This window comes from Callithrix jacchus, chromosome 17 (assembly GCF_049354715.1).
Source record: "Callithrix jacchus isolate 240 chromosome 17, calJac240_pri, whole genome shotgun sequence".
NCBI classification, from domain to species: domain Eukaryota; kingdom Metazoa; phylum Chordata; class Mammalia; order Primates; family Cebidae; genus Callithrix; species Callithrix jacchus.
Window position 1 is genome coordinate 25,790,133 of NC_133518.1, and position 19,952 is coordinate 25,810,084.

Here is a 19,952-nt window from a genome sequence, read left to right on the forward strand (position 1 = left end):
TTTTCACGCCGACACCCGTATTTTCTTGGCGTGCCTCAAGCCTTCTCGGCGTGACTCGTTACCCCGCCGAAGCCACCCGGGACCCCCAAAGCACGAGCCTGACGCCTCCTATTCCACGCGGAAGTGCCCGAGTGACCCTGTGAAGGACCTCCTTCCCCTCACACACGCACATACACAAGCCCATGTGGGAGCCCGAGTGACGCGTGCTCGGTGGTCATGCACCATCATTTCCCTTCCACCTTCCTCCTCGCCGCTTCCTCTCCCTCCACTGCACAGTTCCAGCCGCCCCGCCACTGCCGCATCCCCTTCCAAGTTCAGACCGTGGGTGGAACCTGTTGCTTTAGCTCGCATTTCCTTTCCCCTCTGGGCTGCACACTGAGGATGACCTCAGCGAGGTGTGTATGGGGAAAGGAGGGTAAGGGCGACAGAGGACTGCTGTCTGGCAGTGGGCCAGGGGGAGGGGAGGGGGGGGAGCGTCTGTTCTAAAGGGTTGGGCGAGCCACCAGAGACTCCGCCACCTCCAATCAAGGGGACCTTAAAGGAGGGGAAGAGGTAGACATCAAGTGAGGGTGCCCCTGGCACATCGCTGCCTTTTCTTCCCTAAATATTTCAGGTACCTGAGTCAAAGAAACCTATGCTGGCGTTTTCGAAAACACACGGGCTGCCTGAGTCTGGCAGCTCATCTCCTTAGGAAGAAGGTTCTGTGAAATGAAAAATACCAACACTTGGAAAGACATGGATGTGTCACAGAGCGCCTACTAAGGATTTCCTGTGAACCAACCATTCTGACCTGTAAGAACTGGGAAACTAGGAAATGCCCTTTTCTCTGTGGTAATTATGAAAAATGTTAATTTTATAACAAACAAGAGAACCAGTTTCTCTGAATTTCCAGATTTGGGCCTGTTGCTAATTATTCCCAGTGAATTCTAGCCTGGATAAAATGACTTCCCTGGCGTGGCACAGTCCAGATGGAAGAAAAGGGGAATACACGGGATTCCTAAGTAGGGAGTGGCTGCCACCCTGAGGATTCTTCTAAGCCCCGGTGGGATGTGGTGCTGAGACCCTTTTTGAAGTGATTTCTGTGAGGCACGACTCTCCTGTCCTAGGTATACCTGAGCTAGGAAAGATAATCTAACCTTTCAACTCCTCTGGAAGCAGAAATCTTAGGAATAACAGGAAAAGGGGCCTTCTGGTCTGGCCAGCTCTTTTGTAAAACCGTACTGATGGTGATTTAAATTGTCTTTTACGGTAACATCTGTAAATAGCCTGTCTTGTGCACCAAAGATGGTTTGATTTTGAGATTGCTGTGGAGCCCTGCCTGCCACTCCAGCGGGGTGGAGGTGGGCCTGAGAGTTGGAAGCTGTGAGTAGGAAACACTGGTATGCTGGGAATTAGATAGCTGTTTTTCAGTTCACCATATGACCTGGCATGGCTTAGATCACAAAAAGCTCCCTGCTCTGCGGCAGGACACAGGTAGACATTTAAGTACTGATTACCTGGGGTAATAAGGGAGACTTGTGATTTCATTCCAAGTTTTGAACATTAGGGCCTCCTAAGCCACCCACCCAGACTCACTCTGAGCTCTGGGCTCATCCCCCTGTTGCCCAGATGGTCCATTTTCAGGGAATGCAAAATAGGCCTAAGAAAAATGTTTGGGAAAGTCAGTCTACTGCCAAAAATGCATGGCATTTCAAAGCTAAATATAAACATCTTTGAATTACCTGTGCTTTTAAATTGTTTTCCGAACAGATATTTCTGGATCAGATGGGAATATACCAGGTTTCCCTTTTCCTTTTCTCTTCATGCAAGGTGCCTGACTAGCCCAGTTTCCTTTCTGTTTCCAGCCTTCCGTCTTCTGCCAGGAGCCCTCCCACTTTGGAACAGAAAGCCCTGCCAACTCCTAGGCCCAGCAACAGCCTGCAGATATGTCCAGCAGGATAGGGGGATGATTTGCAAAGTGATTGAAAGATTCTGTCTTCCTGTTTACAGGAATATTTTTTCAAGTTAGGGGCTTGGAGACTTAGTGTCTCCTGAAACCTTTGTAAATTAGACATCAGAGGTGTGGGATAAGCACCTTCATGCTCTGGCTCCAGCACCTTTCCCCATCAATCAATCAAGTCCTGTCAATTCTACCTAAAGACAAGTTCCCTCTTAAGTACCCACTGTCCCCACCCCAGTCTAGGCCACTGTGTCCTGAAATTACTAAATAGTTTCTCAAGTGATCCCTGCCCATTCTCTTCATGCAGCCAGAGTGGCCTTACTAAAATGCAAATCTAAACAAATCTCTTGCTTCATTAACTACTCTTCTACCCACCCAGGTCTACTCACTGCTCTTAAAGGAACTACTTCTCCTCCTCCACCCCACTTCTTTGGATAAATTTTTACTCATCCTTCAAATCTCAGCTTAAATGTTACTTTCTGGAAGGCTTGCCTGATTCTCTGTACCTGCCCTTACTGGGTCAGGTGACATTTGCATGTGCCCATGACACTCACTGCGTCAATCTTATGCCCTGTGTCGAGGTTGCTGTTTAACTGCCCATCTTCTCTACTAGACTCATGATGAGAAATACATTTTATATCAAGACATAGGCCACACACTCATATAAAAATATATGCAAGGGAAAGAAACTTTCATAAAACATTTATTTTGTAAAATTGTATTCTAATTCATTTAAAACAAAATCTTGTCACACTTTACTGCATTGAGGCTTCTAGTGTGAAAAAAATACTCTAAATTCCATGAAGAGAACGACAATTTCTCTCATTCACAGTACATGGAATGGAATAGGAGCTTAACAAGTATTTGTTGCTGGAATTATTAAGGATAATATCTAATTCATGTAATCCTCAAAGATCCTATGAAGAAACTCCTCTTATCCCCACTTACAGATGAGGAGGCTGAAGACAGTAAAGTAACTTGCCCAGTGTCAAAAAGCTGGTAAGGTAGATGGCAGAGCCAGGATTTGAACCTGAATAGTTTGCATTGCCCCTTGCATATTATTTCATGGATGAATTTACCAAGCAAAAATGTCAGAAAGGGTTTCCTTGCAGCAACTTCAAGCTAGATCTCAGTCTGCCCTGCAGAGGCTCCTTGGGCAGTATTTATGTTCATGCAGTGGAGACGGCATCTGGCAAGAACAGCTGTTCCCCTTTGCTCACATGTGCTCAATCTCCTCAACCACCAAGTCCAGCAATATTTAGCAAGTAGGGAGATTTAATTGTGTAAAGGAGGAGTACAGATACTTCCAAAAATGCAATTTCACATTGTTATGAACTATGTGCTATATGTTCTCCCCCCAAAAACAAATCCTTTAAAAAGAAAGCCAGCAGGAGATTGGGGTATTTATTTTGTCATCCATAGGAGACTGTCTAGATTAATACTCAAAAGTAAGGGTAAGAAGATCGTATTCCTCAGGGGTCAGTGCTATATAGGACTTTAATCTGTAAAGGCAACATTTGAGAAAGGACATGATGGAAATATTTGAATCAAAGAGTATGAATAGGAAAATATTTACTTGCAGAATTCCCGAACGAATTCTTACATTATTAGCCCTGACGCTGAGCCTTAAGTTGTGGCATTTAGAGTAATAAAGAAATGGCTGGCAAAGGGTTGTATTTCATCTCTATTACAGGAATTACATGCAGGTCACATGCAGTACACAGATGTTCTCCTATTTCATCACCTGAGTATAGCTACATGGAGATATTTAACAGCCCTGTGGGGTAAAGTGTCCTGGATACAGACCATCTGGGGTTTGTTTCTGGCCTTATCAATAACCAGCTTTACGACCACAGTTTCCTCATGAAGGAGCCCAGACACATGATCACAGTGTTTCGCAAATAGTAGCAATTAATTAAATGAATAAATAACGAGGGAACTAAAAAGCTTCTCCCAGCTTGAAGACTATGGATTTCATTCTAGAAACGATGAGAAATAGAGTATAAAAATGTCTCTGAATCTTTTCATCACCTTTCTTGTTGGGGGATATAAAGTTGGTTCTTCCACTAATTAAAAACCAAGGTCTATCTCTATTAGGCAGGTTGGCCTTCTTGGGTGCATAGTAATGCTTTTTTATTTCTGTAGAGCCAATGGGTTAATCTTAACTAGTCTATACATGTAGATATTTTGGAAATGGATTCTATGTACACCTAAAATCATTTTCTTCTCACTTTCACTTACAGAGCTATATTTTAATGAAAATAGTTCCTTTAAAAATTAACTTATTAAATGTTTTTATTTTCTAGCAAACCATGAGATTATATTTGTTTTCAACATTTTCCTCAATAAAAAAAAATGAAATGGCAAAATATAGGCAAAATAGCACTTAAAAGATATCTCCAATGACCTATTTTCCAAACTTGAAACCAGGACACGTGTTACTACAGTGCTTACAGAAAGTAGGTGAATGTATGTTTGAAATGAAGATTATCCTGAACTATCTGTAGACGTTGGCAAATGAAGCAACCCTAATGGCAGCAGAGGAATGGTGTCTTTATCAGAGAAAAGTCACTCAGAGGGTGCCAGTCAGGGCCTCAGCAGGTGGCTGTACAGATTGTGCCCTGTATAGTGCCAGGATTATGAACCATACAACAGGTCTCTGCCAGGAGGGACCATTTGGCACCATTCACATAGATGGCAATGTGAATGGTGTCCCCTGGAGTTGTGCAGTGCACAATCTGCATAACAGTACACAGAATCTCTGCAAGAATTCCACTGGTAGGAAATGTGCTCTCTTGACAAATTGGAAGAGGGAGGCTGGTGTTCTTTTGCTAATAAAGTCATTCCTCATATTGGATGGCAACGTCAAAAATTCAACTAAATTCTAGTGTTTTTTTCTTTTCCCAGAAGTTTTTTACCACCACATTCTACTTTCCTTAAGTTCCTAGCAATTCTTAAAAATGCAAGTCTGGGCTGGGTGCAGTGGCTCATGCCTGTAATCCCAGAACTTTGGGAGGCCTAGGCGGGTAGATCATGAGGTCAGGAGTTCGAGACCAGCCTGGCCAATATGGTGAAATCCTGTCTCTACTAAAAATACAAAACTTAGTCGGGTGTGGTGGTGGGTGCCTGTAATCCCAGCTACTCAGGAGGCTGAGGCAGGAGAATTGCTTGAACACAGGAGGCAGAGGATGCAGTGAGCCGAGATCGCGCCACTGCACTCCAGCCTAGGTGACAGAGCAAGACTCTGTCTCCAAAAAAAAAAAGCAAGTCTGTAAGCAACTCTGAACTTACTTTTTAAACTTCATTGAAGGAAATAAATTGAACAAAAGGGCATTTAGAAAAAGCTGGGGAAGTTTGTAGACAACTGCAAAATGTCAGGGAAGCATTATAAGTCATAGGCATGGAAGTCCATGTATGCATGACCCTAACATAAGATGAAATGTCTCCGAGACTGTATGCCTTCTACTTTAAAGTGTTTTGCTTATCAAAGAGGAACATTTTCTTTCTTTTTTTATTTGAGACAGAGTTTCGCTCTTGTTACCCCGATTGGAGTGCAATGGCGTGATCTCGGCTCACCACAACCTCTGCCTCCTGGGTTCAGGCAATTCTCCTGCCTCAGCCTCCTGAGTAGCTGGGATTACAGGCATGCACCACCATGCCCAGCTAATTTTTTGTATTTTTAGTAGAGACGGGGTTTCACCATGTTGACCAGGATGGTCTCGATCTCTTGACCTCGTGGTCCACCCGCCTCGGCCTCCCAAAGTGCTGGGATTACAGGCGTGAGCCACCGTGCCCAGCCAAGAGGAACATTTTCACACGATACTCTAGGAAGTTAAGACTGTTTTGGTCACGTCTTGACATAATTCTGGAAACCTTATAAAGTCAGAAAATAGCTACTGTCATTGTCAGCGCCACACAGCAGGAGGAATGGAGGTAGCTTGGTGGGACAGGAGAGAACGCTTCAGGAGACTTGGCTCCGCCTCTGACTAGCTCTGTGTTTATGGGCAAGACCATCCCTGCAGCTAGCTCTGCGCCACTGGCTTCCTCATGAAAGCAGAGTTATATGAAATTGTCTGAGCCTTAGAAACTGCCAGAATTTCATGGGCTGTAACTTAGGTGCCTCCAGGGCCCAAGCAGGTGAGGTAAATGAATAAAGGGTGCACCAGGGGTGACAGGGAGTTCCAGAGCTGAGTCATTGAGTCAGTGAACCACACAGCACAAAGGCATATAATATGGCTTGGCTCTGTGTCCCCATCCAGGTCTCATCTTGTAGCTCCCATAATTTCCATGTGTTGTGGGAGGGACCTGGTGGGAGATAATTGAATTATGGGAGCAGGTATTCCTGTGCTGTTCTGGTGGTAGTGAATGGGTCTTATAAGATCTGTTAGTTTTAAAAATGGGAGTTTCTATCACAAGCTGGCATCCACATAAGCTGTGACTTGCTCTTTCTTGCCTTCTTCCATGATTGTGAGGCTTCCCCAGCCATGCGGAACTGTAAGCCCAATAAACCTCTTTCTATGGTAAATTGCCTAGTCGTGGGCATGTCTTTGTCAGCAGCATGAAAACAGACTAATACAGTAAACTTGTGTCAGTAGAGTGGGGCACTGCTGAGAAGATACCTGAAAATGTTAAAGCCACTTTGGAACAAGGGAACAGGCAGAGAGGTTGGAACAGTTTGAAGGGCTGATTAGAAGACAGGATAATATGGGAAAGTTTGGAACTTCTAGAGACTTGTCAAGTGGCTTTGCTCAAAATGCTGATAGCAATATGAACATTAAGTCCAGGCTGAGGTGGTCTTAGATGGAGATGAGGAACTTGTTGGGAACTGGAGCAAAGGTGACCCTTGTTATGTTTTAGCAAAGAGACTGGTGGCATTTTGTTCCTGCCCTAGAGATTTGTGGAACTTTGAACTTGAAAGAGATGATTTAGGGTATCTGGCAGAAGAAATTTCTTTTTTTTTTTTTTTTTGAGATGGAGTTTCGCTCTTGTTACCCAGGCTGGAGTGCAATGGTGCCATCTTGGCTCACTGCAACCTTCGCCTCCTGGTCTCAGGCAATTTTCCTGCCTCAGCCTCCTGAGTAGCTGGGATTACAGGCACACGCCACCATGCCCAGCTAATTTTTTTTTTTTTTGTATTTTTAGTAGAGATGGGGTTTCACCATGTTGACCAGGATGGTCTCAATCTCTTGACCTTGTGATCCACCTGCCTCGGACTCACAAAGTGCTGGGATTACAGGCTCGATGGCATTCAAGAGGTGACTTACGTGCTGTTAAAAACATTACATTTTAAAAGGGAAACAGACAATAAACGTTTGGAAAATTTGCAGCCTGAAAATGCAGTAGAAAAGAAAAACCCATTTTCTGAGGAGAAGTTCAAGCTGGCTACAGAAATTTGCATAAGTAACAAAGAGCCGAATGTTAATCTGCAAGACAATGGGGAAAATGTCTCCAGGGCATGTCACAGGTCTTCATGGAGGTCCCTCTCATCACAGACCTAGAAGCCTAGGGGGAAAAGTGGTTTTGTGGGCCAAGGGCGGGGCCCAGGGTCCCTGTGCTGTGTGGAACCTAGGGACTTGGTGCCCTATGTCCCAGCCACTCCAGTCTTGGCTGAAAAGGGCCAGCATAGAGCTCGGGCCATGTCTTCAGAGGGTACAAGCCCCAAACCTTAGCACCTCAAACCTACTGCTGGTGTTGAGTCTGTGAGGGCACAGAAGTCAAGAACTGGGGTGTGGAAACCTCCAACTAGATTTTGAAAGATGTATGGAAATGCTTGGATGCCCAGGCAGAAGTTTGCTGCATGCTGCAAGGTTAGGACCCTCATGGAGAACCTCTGCTATGGCAATGTGGAAGGGAAACTTGGGGTCACAGCCCCCATACAGATGTGACTGTCTAGTAGAGCTGTGAGAAAAGGATCACCATCTTCCAGACCCCAGAATGGTATCCACTGACAGTTTGCACTGTGCACCTGGAAAAGCCACACTCACTCACAGCCCATGAAAGCAGCTGGGAGGGAGGCTGTACCCTGCAAAGCCACAGGGTCAGAGCTTCCCAAGGACATGGGAATCCACCTCCTGTATCAGTGTGACCTGGATGTGAGACATGGAGTCAAAGGAAATCATTTTGGAGCGTTAAGATTTGACTGCTTGGCTGGATTTCAGACTTGAATGGGGCCTGTAGCCCCTTTGTTTTGGCCAACATTTCTCATTTGGAATGACTGTATCTACCCAATGCCTGTACCCCCACCCCCCACCCCCCATTGTATCTAGGAAGTAACTAACTTGCTTTTGATTTTACAGGCTCATAGGTGGAAGGGACTTGCTTTGTCTCAGATGAGACTTTGGACTATGGACTTATGAGTTAATGCTGAAATGAGTTGAGACTTTGGGGGCATGATTGGTTTTGAAATGTGAAGATATGAGATTTGGGAGGGGCCAAGGGCAGAATGATGTTTTTTGCCTCTATGCCCCACTCAAGTTTTATCTTGTAGCTCCCATAATTTCCATGTGTTGTGGGAGGGACCCAGTGTGAGATGACTGAATCATGAGGGCAGGTCTTTCCCGTGCTGGTCTCATGATAGTGAATGGGTCTCATGAGATCTGATGGTTTCAAAAACAGGACTTTCTCTGCACAAGCTCTCTTTTTGCCTGCTGCCATCCGCGTAAAATGTGACTTATTCCTCCTTGCCTGCTGCCATGATTGTGAGGTCTCGGTCATGTGGAACTGTAAGTCCAATAAACCTCTTTCTTTTTTAAATTGCCCAGTCTCGGGTATGTCTTTATCAGCAGCATGAAAACGGACTAATACAGCATCCAAATTAAAATTTAGAATGAAAAGCAGGTTTCATACTTAGTTCACCCCTAGATCACCACTTGGATCTCTGCTCCAGATTTCCAGGGTACCAAGTCTGCATGCACATGAAAGAGTCAGGAAGATTGTACATCTTGGCCAAGATGGTCCTACTTGATACCTGTTGTCCTGGCATAATTAGTAACGGCACCCTCCTTAACTCTCAAAAGTGTCCTAGTTTACATGAAAAGTCATACGGCCATGCAAAGTAAGGGGGAATCAGCAGTGAGTAAACATAAACTTTTGGGAGTGGGTTTATTTATTCAAATCTGTCCAAGCCTTCAGATGAAGCTAAGTAGCTTTGGCATTGTTTTGTAAGTGTACAGATAATTAATCTAAATAAACTTCCAAAATATCCCAACAAAAATGGTTCAATAAAAGCAGTATGCCATGAATTTTAAAATCACAGACAGTGTAGGAAAGGCTATCAATATGTGAAAAATGTTGAACTTCACCAATAATCAAGAAAGAGATTTCAATAACAATGAGGTAACATTTTCCCTACCAGAATGTTTAAAAATTACTTAAAACTCGAATACCCAGTGTCAGGATAGGTGTGATCAAAGAAACTCTCATATACTGCTGGTAGGTTTCTAAATTGGCTAATACAAACTTTCTGGAATGCTGTTTGATAACATGTTTTAAACATCTTTATGAAGTTTATATTCCATAATCTGTTATTAATTCAGCAAATACTTATTGAATACCTACTACGTGCTAGGTACTGAGGGATAAAGTGGTAAAAGAGATAGGTGCTATTTTCTCCAAACAGGATTTCAGTCTAATGGAGGAACAGACATTACAGGGAAAAAAATACACAAGAATTTAAATTACAGTTTGCAATAAATACCCAAAAAGTAGATTCACATGATGCTGAGAGAGGAACATGTGTTAGTGCATGTATTGGGGGAGGTATCAGGAAATGAGTTGAGCAGCTGAAGGCGGGGGAAAGGGTGAATAAAGGCTTGAATAAAGGTTTTGAGGCTGGAAGAAGCTTAGCGCATTGGAGTAAAAGAAAGGAATCACTAGGTTGGAGTAAGAGAGTACTGGAAAAAGTGGCAAGCTGAAGGTAGAGAGTGAGGAGGGATTGCAACTAAGATTTTTATCTTAACAGCCGCTCAAGGATTGTGAAAGCAGATTGGTATTTTTGAAACTCTCTGATGGTGACTTCAATGAGGGTGGGGAAGACAGAAAGAAATAGAAATATTAAAGGTATTTAGGAAATAGAATCAACAGGATCTAGTGACTAAATAGATGGAGGTAGTGAGGGAGAGAAGAGAAATGTCACTGATGGGTTCCAGTTTTGTAGTTTTGGTAGAGGAGAAGAAACAAGGAAGATATTGAATCTTTTCTGGATATTCTATATCTAAGATATTATAAGACATACAAATGGAGATGACAAGTAGATATTTAGCTATGTAAGTCTGGAGCTTAGCAGAGAGATCTGGGGCTGAAGATATAAAGATGGGAATCATAGCATATGGACGGTATTTGAAAGCTTCGGCTTGGGTGGCATGGTCTTGAGACAAATACAGAGTGAGAAGAGAAGACCAAGTTCCTAGTCCTAATGGACTCTAGCCCATATAGAACTAGGACAAGAAGTGAGTTTGTAAGGAAGACAGGGGGCAGAAGCAGGGAAGGGCCAATAGTTACTTTTCTAATAATCTAGTTTAGGGACACAGAAATGAGGTTCTAGATAGATTTATGCATGAAGAGGCTTACTGTGGCATTTACAGTAGTGAAAAATTAGCTTCAACCTCAAATGTCAAAAAAATATATAGAAAGATGTTTACATACATGGTGACACATTAATTCTGGGGAATAAATGCAGTCAAGATGCTTTTGAAAGTTATAACATTAAGTGAAATGATACGGTTTGGGTCTGCGTCCCTGCCAAATCTCACCTTGAATTATAGTCCCCAGTGTTGGAGGTGGAGCCTGCTGGGAGGTGGTTGGATCCCGGGGTGGATTTCTTAGGAATGGGTTAGCACCATCCCCTTGGTGCTGTTCTCATGATAGTGATTCTCAAGACAGCTGGTTGTTTAAAGGTGTGCAGCACATCCCCCAGTCTCTCTTGCTCCTGTTTTCACCATGCGAGACACTTCACTCCCACTTTGCCTTGTGTCATTAGTAAAAGCTCCCTGAAGCCTCCCCAGAAGCAGATGCTGCCATCCTTCCTGTACCGTCAATTAAAACTCTTTTCTTATAAGATACCCAGTCTCAGGTATTTCTTTATAGCAATACAAGAACAGACTAATACAGTGAATAAAAGAGGGTATAATACTATACATACAACATGATCACATTTTAAAAAATTAAATGGTTATATTCTTCGGAAAAAAAAACGTAGTGGAATGTTAACAGAAGTTAACTATGGATTATAAGATTGTGAATGATTTCTTACCTTTGTATCTATTTGTATTTTTTAGTTTCTTTGCAGTAATCACAAGATTGGTGGTGTATAGTTCATTTGTGCACTGCTATAAAGAAGAGAGGTTTAATTGGCTGACAGTTCTGTAGGCTGTACAGTAGCATAGCAGCTTGTACCCGGCTTCTGGGGAGGCCTCAGGAAACTTACAATCATGACAGAAGGCGAAGGGGAAGCAGGGACATTTTACATGGCCAGAGCAAAAAGAGGAGATAGAGCTGTACTGGGGTTATGGGGGAGGGAGAGCCGGGGAGGGTGCTACATACTTTTGAATAGCCAGATCTTGTGACAACTCACCATCACGAGAACAGCCCCAGGGGATGGTGCTAAACCATTCATGAAGTATCCACCCCTGTGATTCAATCACCTCCCACTAGGTCTCACCTCCAACATTGGAGATTACAATTAAACATAAGATTTGGGTGGGGACACAGATTCAAACCATATCAGCTGGTAATATTTTTACAAAACAGAGGAAAACTTATGCATATTTATTTTACTTAAATGAATGACTCTAAACTTTGTTAAGGAATTGCATTAAGAAATAATTGCTCAGAAGAGCTGGAATTAATTTCTATAAGTTCTGTGATGAATCCCTTATGAAAAATAATTTTATAGTTCCATAAATCATCCACTAATTTGAAGTTTTTGAGTATCAGATTTTCTTTCTCAATATAGACTGCATCAGCACACTATGGGGTCATGACAGACTGAAGGACAGGTTGGCAAACTTTTTCTGTGAAAGATTAAATAGTAAATATTTTTGGCTTTGTGAGTCATATGGTCTCTGTTGCATATTCTTTATCATTTTGTTAAAGCAACCTTTTAAAAATGTAAAAACTTGTAGCTCCCAGGCCATAGGAGAATGGATGACAGGCTGGATTTGGCCCCTTGGCCACAGTGTGCTGACCTCTGGCCTAAAGGATGAATGCACAAGAACAATGCATATGTACTTTTAAAATAAAAAGCTAACATAATATTGGAATTGTAGGTGAATCTTTGATCATTAGAGTACTAGAACCAGTTTGTATCTATTTTCAACAGGAAGCAGACTAAATGGAAACGCTCTAAAAGAGCAATATTTAACAAAAAAAAAGTATGTGTTTTTATGGAAAATTGATCCCACGCAATTATGTCAAAGAGTTGTTATTTTTAACCTAGAAAAGTAAACGCTAAAAGGAATTTTTTTTTTTTTTTTTTTTTTTTGTAAAATGAAGAGTCTTTTAATATTTCTTCTAAAATCTTAGCTTTTTGGTATTAGGAGGGGAGCATTGCTGTTATATACAAGAAGTTATTCAGTTGTTCATATTAGAAATTTGGGAGCCATCCTTGTCTCCCTCCGCCCCCTGCCCCATCACAAAATGTGGTTAATGCTGTTAGTGCTCCAAGCAGATTCAGGTTCCTGGCAGCTGTATATGACCCACCCTACCCCCAGCTGCTGTGAGTGTTTAGCTGTGAAGGATGCACAGCTGTCCTCTATGGTGAAATTTATTCCTCTGCTTTCATCAGGCCAAGGATAGACTATCTGATTCCACGTCCTACCTGGCATTTCCTTCCTCTCTATCCTGCTTCTCTCACTTTCTTACCAGTTTATCACTCAACAGAGTATCAGCATCCAAATCCCTATCTCTAGCTCTGCTTCTAGGGGACCTGATACTGGATACCAAGTCCTAGTGATTCCAGCTTCTAAATATATTGGGCTATATACCTACTATGTACCCACAAAAATTAAAATTGAAAAGTTAAAGATATAGATTATATATATGTGTATGTGTGTGTGTGTGTGTGTGTGTGTGTGTGTGTGTGTGTGTGTGTGTATGTTTGGCTTTTTGACCAGTGCATCTGCTTGGACAAAGCATATTGAAGTAATCATATAACTTTATTCTACTCTATAAATAGACTTCTAAATTTAGTATATGATGTCAATACTTTTTATGAATATCAGGAAATAGTTTTAGTGAAGTGATGCCCCAGTGATCTGATAAACAAGAACTCCCATAAGGATAAACAAAGAACTTGGAAGAGGTTTAATTTTCAACTGATATTGCTTTATAGAATTATTGCTTGTATTACTTGTACTAGTAAGTGGAAACTACTGCACACCAGTATTATCAATTTTGCTAATTGTTACTGATTATGTTTTAAAATTACACTAACAACTAATAGCCTACAAATAATCTACCAAGACCTTTCCACTTTATTATACTATATAATGTTCATTGATGTTTAATAGGATGTGAATATTTGCTGACTCAAAAGAATACCTTTATTAGGATATGCATATGTGTTCAATTTATCTTCTCAATTATACCTGCATTAAAACCTTAAAACTTAAGTTTGCTAAAACAGGCTATGTGCAAGCTGTGGAGCCTCTATGACTTGTGACCTTCTGCTCTATTGCATTTTGGTTAATGATTCACAATAATCTTCAAGAATAAGCACTGAATAAATCAAAGCGTCCTGAGTGGCTCTCTGGGAAATGTTGCACACAATGCCCAGCAATCTAAGGCTTGACCTAGTGCAGGATGGGAGCTGGGAGTACCATGAACACAAATCCACAGCAATGGCCAAGGAGATGGGGTTTTCCCAGTGGAAATTCACAGCTTTCCCCAACTCCATCTAAAATGGTTCTCTCTTCACTTTTCTTATTCTGGAAGTAGAAAATTAGCTGTTGTTGCTTCTTTTTTTTTCTTTTGGAATGGGGGTCTCACTCTGGTCACTCTGTTGCCCAGGCTGAGTGCAGTGGCACAATCTCAGCTCACTGCAGCCTTGACCTTCTCAGGCTCAAGTGATCCTCCCACCTCAACTGCCCCATCCCCCCAGCCTCTACCCCACCAATAGCTGGGACTACAGTTGCACACATTTCCCTTCCTCCAGTAATTGGGACTACAGTAGTGTACCACCATGCCACTAATTTTTCGTATTTTGTGTGTGTGTGTGTGTGTGTGTGTGTGTGCACGAAGATGTGGTTTTATCATATAGCTTAGGCTGATCTTGAACTCCTGGGCTCAAGCAATCTGTCCACCTCAGCATCCCAAAGTGCTGGGATTATAGGCAAGAGACACCACATTCAGCTTCTTCTTGTACTTTCCCAGTGAAACACATTTTGTTTCACATTATTCTTAATCGTTTCAATGGTAACTGTATTGTAAAAAATAATGTCCCTCCCTGCCTCCCTTCTTTCCTTCCTGTCTTAAAAAAAAAAATAAAGTAGACCATTCTTTGGTTTCATAATCACTGAACTGTTTAGAGTCTGGTTACCCATTTTTAGTAAACAGATTATCCAACAACAAAGATTAAAATGCTCTTTTTCCCTTCTTTACTTCTTGGAGAACAGGCTTAAAACAGAAACCTCTTAGTATCCTGTTATTTAAATAGAGGCAAGTCCAGATTATTTCAATACTTAAAATGAGTTCATTACCTAAAAATTCCTTTTCATTCTCATATAGTGACTGTGGTGAGTTACAGCCGCATTCTTCATCTGAGCATTGGTGTGGCTGCCCAAGCCCTGCTCCCATGCTTGCTGGCCTAAGTAGGAGCTGAGCACAGTGCTGGAGGGTGGCGAGGGTTGGCTTGAGCTGGCACATGGGGCCAAAGGGCAGTATCTGGTTAACAGCTGGGTTTCAAAGTATTAGGGTAGACATAGACAAAGAGTGCTGTGGAAGAGGTGCTGGAGAGGTGTTTAATTCAATGTGGACAGCTCAAGGAAGCCTTCCCAAATGAATCGTGCTTGAATCAAATGAAAGTTGCTGACATTCCCTGAAGGCTGAAAGACAGAGGATATTCCAACTTTGGGGAACAGTGTGGTCAAAAGTTTGGAGATGTAAGAAACCATGGTTCATCTCCCACAAGAAAAGGCAGTTTGGTATAGAATAGCTGGAAAGAGAGTGAATATTGGAGGATATAAAGAAAGAGGCTGGAAATGGTAGGAAAAGCAAGAGTAGATATGAAGGATATTGAACTTGAGTTTAAACCTGAAATTGATAAAGAGATCTGAAGGATTTTAAGACAGAAATGGCTGGATTATATTTGTTTTACATGTTGACTGATGCTGAGAAAAACTAAATTTTATATCGAAACATAACCTAAAGGCTTTAGCTAGAGTGCCAGATAGTCAGCAATATAGATCTGTACCATTTAAAAAATGATTGAGTCTAATCAAGGAGTAGTGGTGACTGGAAGGGAGTAAGAGTGCAGATGATTAGTGTTGTGGATATAAAGCGCTGGATAAGCCACACATCCAGTAATCTCAACGTAATCTCCCACATGAGAAGCAGGGTTTTAAAAGAAAGGAAGAGAAGAAGCAAGGGCTAAACTTATCAATGAATGTAAAGAAATAGCTGGACGACCAATAGATGAAAAGACAATGATAGGATCAGGTAGAGGAGGATGGAGGAAATCCCCTTCTGTAAATCCTAAAGGAAGAATTCATAGGAACGAATTTTCTGTCTATAGATCTATATTTTTTGCTTTTTAAAAAATAATTTTCATTATGGAGACATTCCAGGCATTTACGTAATTGCATAGAACAATGAACCCCATGCACCTAAGACCTCACTCTAGAGACTATCAACCCATGGCAATTTAATTTCACCTAGTATGTTCCTCTCACCCCCACTAGATTATTTTGAAGCAAGTCTCAGACATCATATCATTTTAAGACAGTGATCTTTATTTTTCTCAGCCCAAACCTGTGTCAGAATCATAGGATATGATAAACCTTGCACTGTGACTAATTAGACAAACACTGAAAGTAACAAATATAGAGGCAAAGTCTATTCTCTAATAAAGAGAAATAAAAAATAAGACAACATTAACATGACTACGAGTCATTTGGAGAAGAAGATAAAATAGAATAATTTCTAAATAATGGTAATCTAGCAAACAAGGTTACTAGCAAAATCCCACAACGTGAATTAAACTAGTGGGGTTAAATATGTGAGCAGGAAATTCAATTTTAAAATGTGTAAACGGAAGCATTGGTGAAATAAGCTATGAAATAAACTGCTAGACTTCAGTGAAAAACCTGAAAGCAGAGAGACTTGGGCTGAGGGCACACGTTAGAATATGGTGTAACCCCTTTAAAAGAGATGTCAATTAATTCCTCCATTTGGTGATCATTCCTATACATCTGTCATAGTAGGACACTGTCTGGGCTCTGGAATTTTTAGTAAACCGTCTCTTCTGCTTAAAGAAGACACTTCACCTAGAAGCAGGCAGGGACATTTACTTGATTCAACACTCTGCCTGCGAGCAGGCAGGGGCGTTTACCTGATTCTGCCTGACTCTCATCCAGATTCTTTATTAAACACCTGGCTCCTTGAAAAATGGAGGCAACTGGAAGAGGTTCAAAGAAGTGGAACAGAAGATAATTAGAGGAAGAGATGGATCTTAGCAGAAAGATCAAAGGAACCAAATGCAGAGAACTTGGCTAAGCAAGGCCTCAGGAAAAAGTGAGCTATTTGAGGCATGTAAGGAGTGAAGCAAATAAGCAATATGGAGCTGCTGCACAGGGCATAACCAACAGCCCGGTGATGGCCGCACACACAGGGAAAGGCAGGTCGTGGGCGGGAGAAGCTGCTCACCTGGCACAGGATGGCCCAGCAGCCCCGTTGAACACTCTCTGACATTCAACAGCCTTCTGTTCAATGGCTACCTTGAACACCAAGCTAGTAGAATGCCAGCTTCCAGAGAGGTAAGCATTATTTTTAACTTTTCAACTTTGGACAGGAAAGTGTGCTAAATCATCAGTACTGCTCTGGCAAGCAGGATGGGCAGGGGGAAAAAGTATTTCTCTCAAATGTAATTTATAGATAAGTTCTAGAGCTCCTCACTCCTACAGAATTTTTTCTAGTCAGCAAAATTTTTACGGTGAAGGCAGACAGAGAGAGAGAAAGAGATTGATTCTGTCTGTACTGGTTCTAATGGGTCATATTTTGAATTTTTGCCTAAGGTCTTATTGACCGCATTTTGGCAACATTATAAAGTTCTTGATCAGTTTCTTTCAGACCCTGGGTCTTTATGTTCTGTGAAGAGTTACAATGTGTCTTTTTATTTTTAAATATATCATACATACAAAGCAAAATATAAAAACATTTATGTGTGGTTTAAAGAATAATGTTTAAATGAATTCCTGCATTTCTCATTCCCCGCTTTAAGTCAGATGTTTTGCTTAGTACCTTTGAGGCCCTCTGGGTGTCTTACTCTGAGGACATTTCCTCTTCCACTTCTTTCCTCTCAATACTAGCCTAAAATTCACCTTAATTCCTTGCTTTTCCTTATAGTTTTACTATAAGGTACAGTATATATACTGTTTAAAAATTTGGGGGGATGCATCTTCTTTTAAGACTGTGAGTTAGGGGTTCATCTATGTCCATTCATTTCACTAGTTATTTTTTAAATTAAAGTTTTAATTTTGATATTATTATATATTCATATGCAGTTTTAAGAAATAATATAGAGAAAATATAGACAAAAAGCCCTTGTGCCCTTTACCCAGTTTTCTACCAGTGGTAACATCATGCCAACCCCTTCAGCTCAGCCTGGGCACAGGATGGTCCTCCCCTCAAATGAGGATTGAGTTGTTCTGCAGGTGAAGTGACAAGTTTGCACATTGTTGCTTTATGAATCTCTGCATTTGCAGAGACACGCTGAGGTCAGTCTGGGGGCCACTGGCTGCGGAGGTGCAGAAAGAAGACTTGGCTATGAGGAGGGACAAGAGGACAACAGCAAGAATTTTCTGGTCTTGGAAGCAGAGTTGCCTTTGTCAGGGAGGAGCCAATGCACCTGGAAACTATCTGTGAGGCTTTAATACCTAAGTAAAATGAGTACTGAAATACCTGAATCTCTTCAAGAGATTCCGATGTTCAGTGTTACTCTTTCAACAGAATAAATGTAGACTTGGTCCCAGTTATTCATGTAATTAGTCTCCCGTTTAGTAAAATGATGTATGTAGGCTAATTTGTATTGACCCTCAGAGAAAAAAAATCACATATTGTTATTCAAGAAGCACAAGTAATTTTATCTCTTTTTACAAGCCCAAATCAAATAGATTACCTTTCTGAGCAATGAACAACTTGAAATACAGATGGATATGCGAGGTTAAAGAGCAAGAGGATAAGGACTTACATTTGAAAGAGCAAGGTCTTCTGTAATTTGGTGCCACAACATTCTCTTAAATGTATGTAGAGAAACCAGGGGATTCTGAAACTGAAAAATCTCTCAAGGAAAAAGAAAAAGATAACACAAAGGTGTCACAGGAAACAGCATTTTCTATGTATTTAGCAGCCTTCTTGAAGGAAAAACACTTTTCAAGACCTTCACCAATACTCCTCTTGTCCAGGCCACCATCATCTCTGTTGTGGACTACTGAAAGAGCTTCCTATTGAATGTCCCTCTTTCACCTTTGTCCCTTACAATTCACTTTCCACTCAGTAGCCAAAGTGATCTTTGAAAGATTGCCTTTTAAAGCTTGCAACTCTCCAATAGCTTCCCACTGTACTTAGGATAAAATTCGAACTTCTTAGCCTGGCTTTAAAGGCTCTTTAGGATTTCTCAATAGAGACAATTTTTCAGGACAATATGAGCAAGACAAATCTTGTGTGATTCTATCAAGGGCATGCAAGATGTTTATCTCCCTGGTCCCTGCCCACTAGAAGCCAGTAGTGTTCTGCCCTCAACTCTAGCATCTTATATGCAAATTGCCACCCGCACATCTTCAACCATCCTATAGGCAGAAATAGAGAGGTTGCAGCATCCCCAGCTGAAACTCCCGACCAGCCTACTCAATCTGGCTCCTATGGACTTTTAACCTCAGGATCTTTGCACTGGCCATTTTTTTTCTGCCTGGAATGCTCCATTCCCAGACCTATCCATGTTTGGTTTCTTTTCCACATTCAATGTTGCCTTCTCAGAAAGGCCTTCCCTGACCACTTGTAAAATAGCAAAACACACACACACAAATACATACAGAGTTTTTCCTCACTCCCTGAACACACTTTATCACTATATACAATTTTCTTCTTTGTTTACTCATTTATTGTCTGTCTCTCCTCTCCAGAATGTAAGTTCCAAGAGAACACTATGTTTTGTTTGTTATACACCCAGGGCCTGGGGATATATTTTTATAAATATTTGTTGATCAAATAAAATAGATGCCATTAAGTTATATGCCATTTAATCACACTTATAATAAATGTTAAGATGCAGCAGGAAAACATTATTTAATTCATTGTTCATATAAAGCACTGAGGCATTAAAAATAACAAGTCCCACAGTGAATATGAACACGGAGAGAGGAACTAAACTAGAAATGTCATTACCTTCCTCCTAAATCGCACTGAATTATTTCAATATAAGGCAATCCATTAGATAGGTCACATTGAAAGACAGAAATATTCAAAGACTGTAATTAACATAACTCTCTCGTCCAAGTCATGTTAGGGCATCATGCTTTGCTTATGGTGGTTACTACTATCTATATACCCACTGCATTTCTTTTTGTTTGTTTGTTTGTTTTCTGAAATTGAAAGAAAAAATCTATTGAAGGTCTGCAAAATAATTCCTAAAAGACTGACTCTTCCAGAAAACTAGCTACACAATGCATTGTGTCAATCATGTTAAAACGTGCATTAGACACAAATATAAAAACCAGGACTATTTCATTTCACTTTACAGTTTATTATACGTCGAATATGGACTGAAAAAATTAACCTCACCTTTCAGAAAAAGGGACAAGGA

General features: G+C 41.2%; 1 protein-coding gene, 1 long non-coding RNA gene and 1 pseudogene across 5 annotated transcripts in view; 2 read left to right on the forward strand and 1 right to left on the reverse strand.

Annotated features, from left to right (window-relative positions):
• The window catches only part of SCHIP1 (schwannomin interacting protein 1), a 610,058-nt gene that overhangs the window by 137,324 nt on the left and 452,782 nt on the right, over window positions 1-19,952 (reverse strand). The window contains exon 1 of one of the 4 annotated variants that reach the window (XM_035277726.3): window positions 175-401. The exons of the other annotated variants lie outside the window; for them this stretch is intronic. Within the exon in view, the coding sequence (XP_035133617.3) occupies window positions 175-351 (177 nt within the window). The 5' untranslated portion in view covers window positions 352-401. Of the gene's footprint in view, window positions 1-174; window positions 402-19,952 lie in introns of those variants that run through there. 4 annotated transcript variants of the gene reach the window in all.
• Window positions 244-8,695, forward strand: LOC128929970 (uncharacterized). The gene is made up of 3 exons (XR_008477381.2): window positions 244-395; window positions 614-792; window positions 7,082-8,695. It is a non-coding gene; the product is annotated as an uncharacterized LOC128929970 (long non-coding RNA).
• LOC103788746 (splicing factor C9orf78-like) overlaps window positions 8,890-19,952 on the forward strand; it is a 29,477-nt pseudogene continuing 18,414 nt past the window's right edge.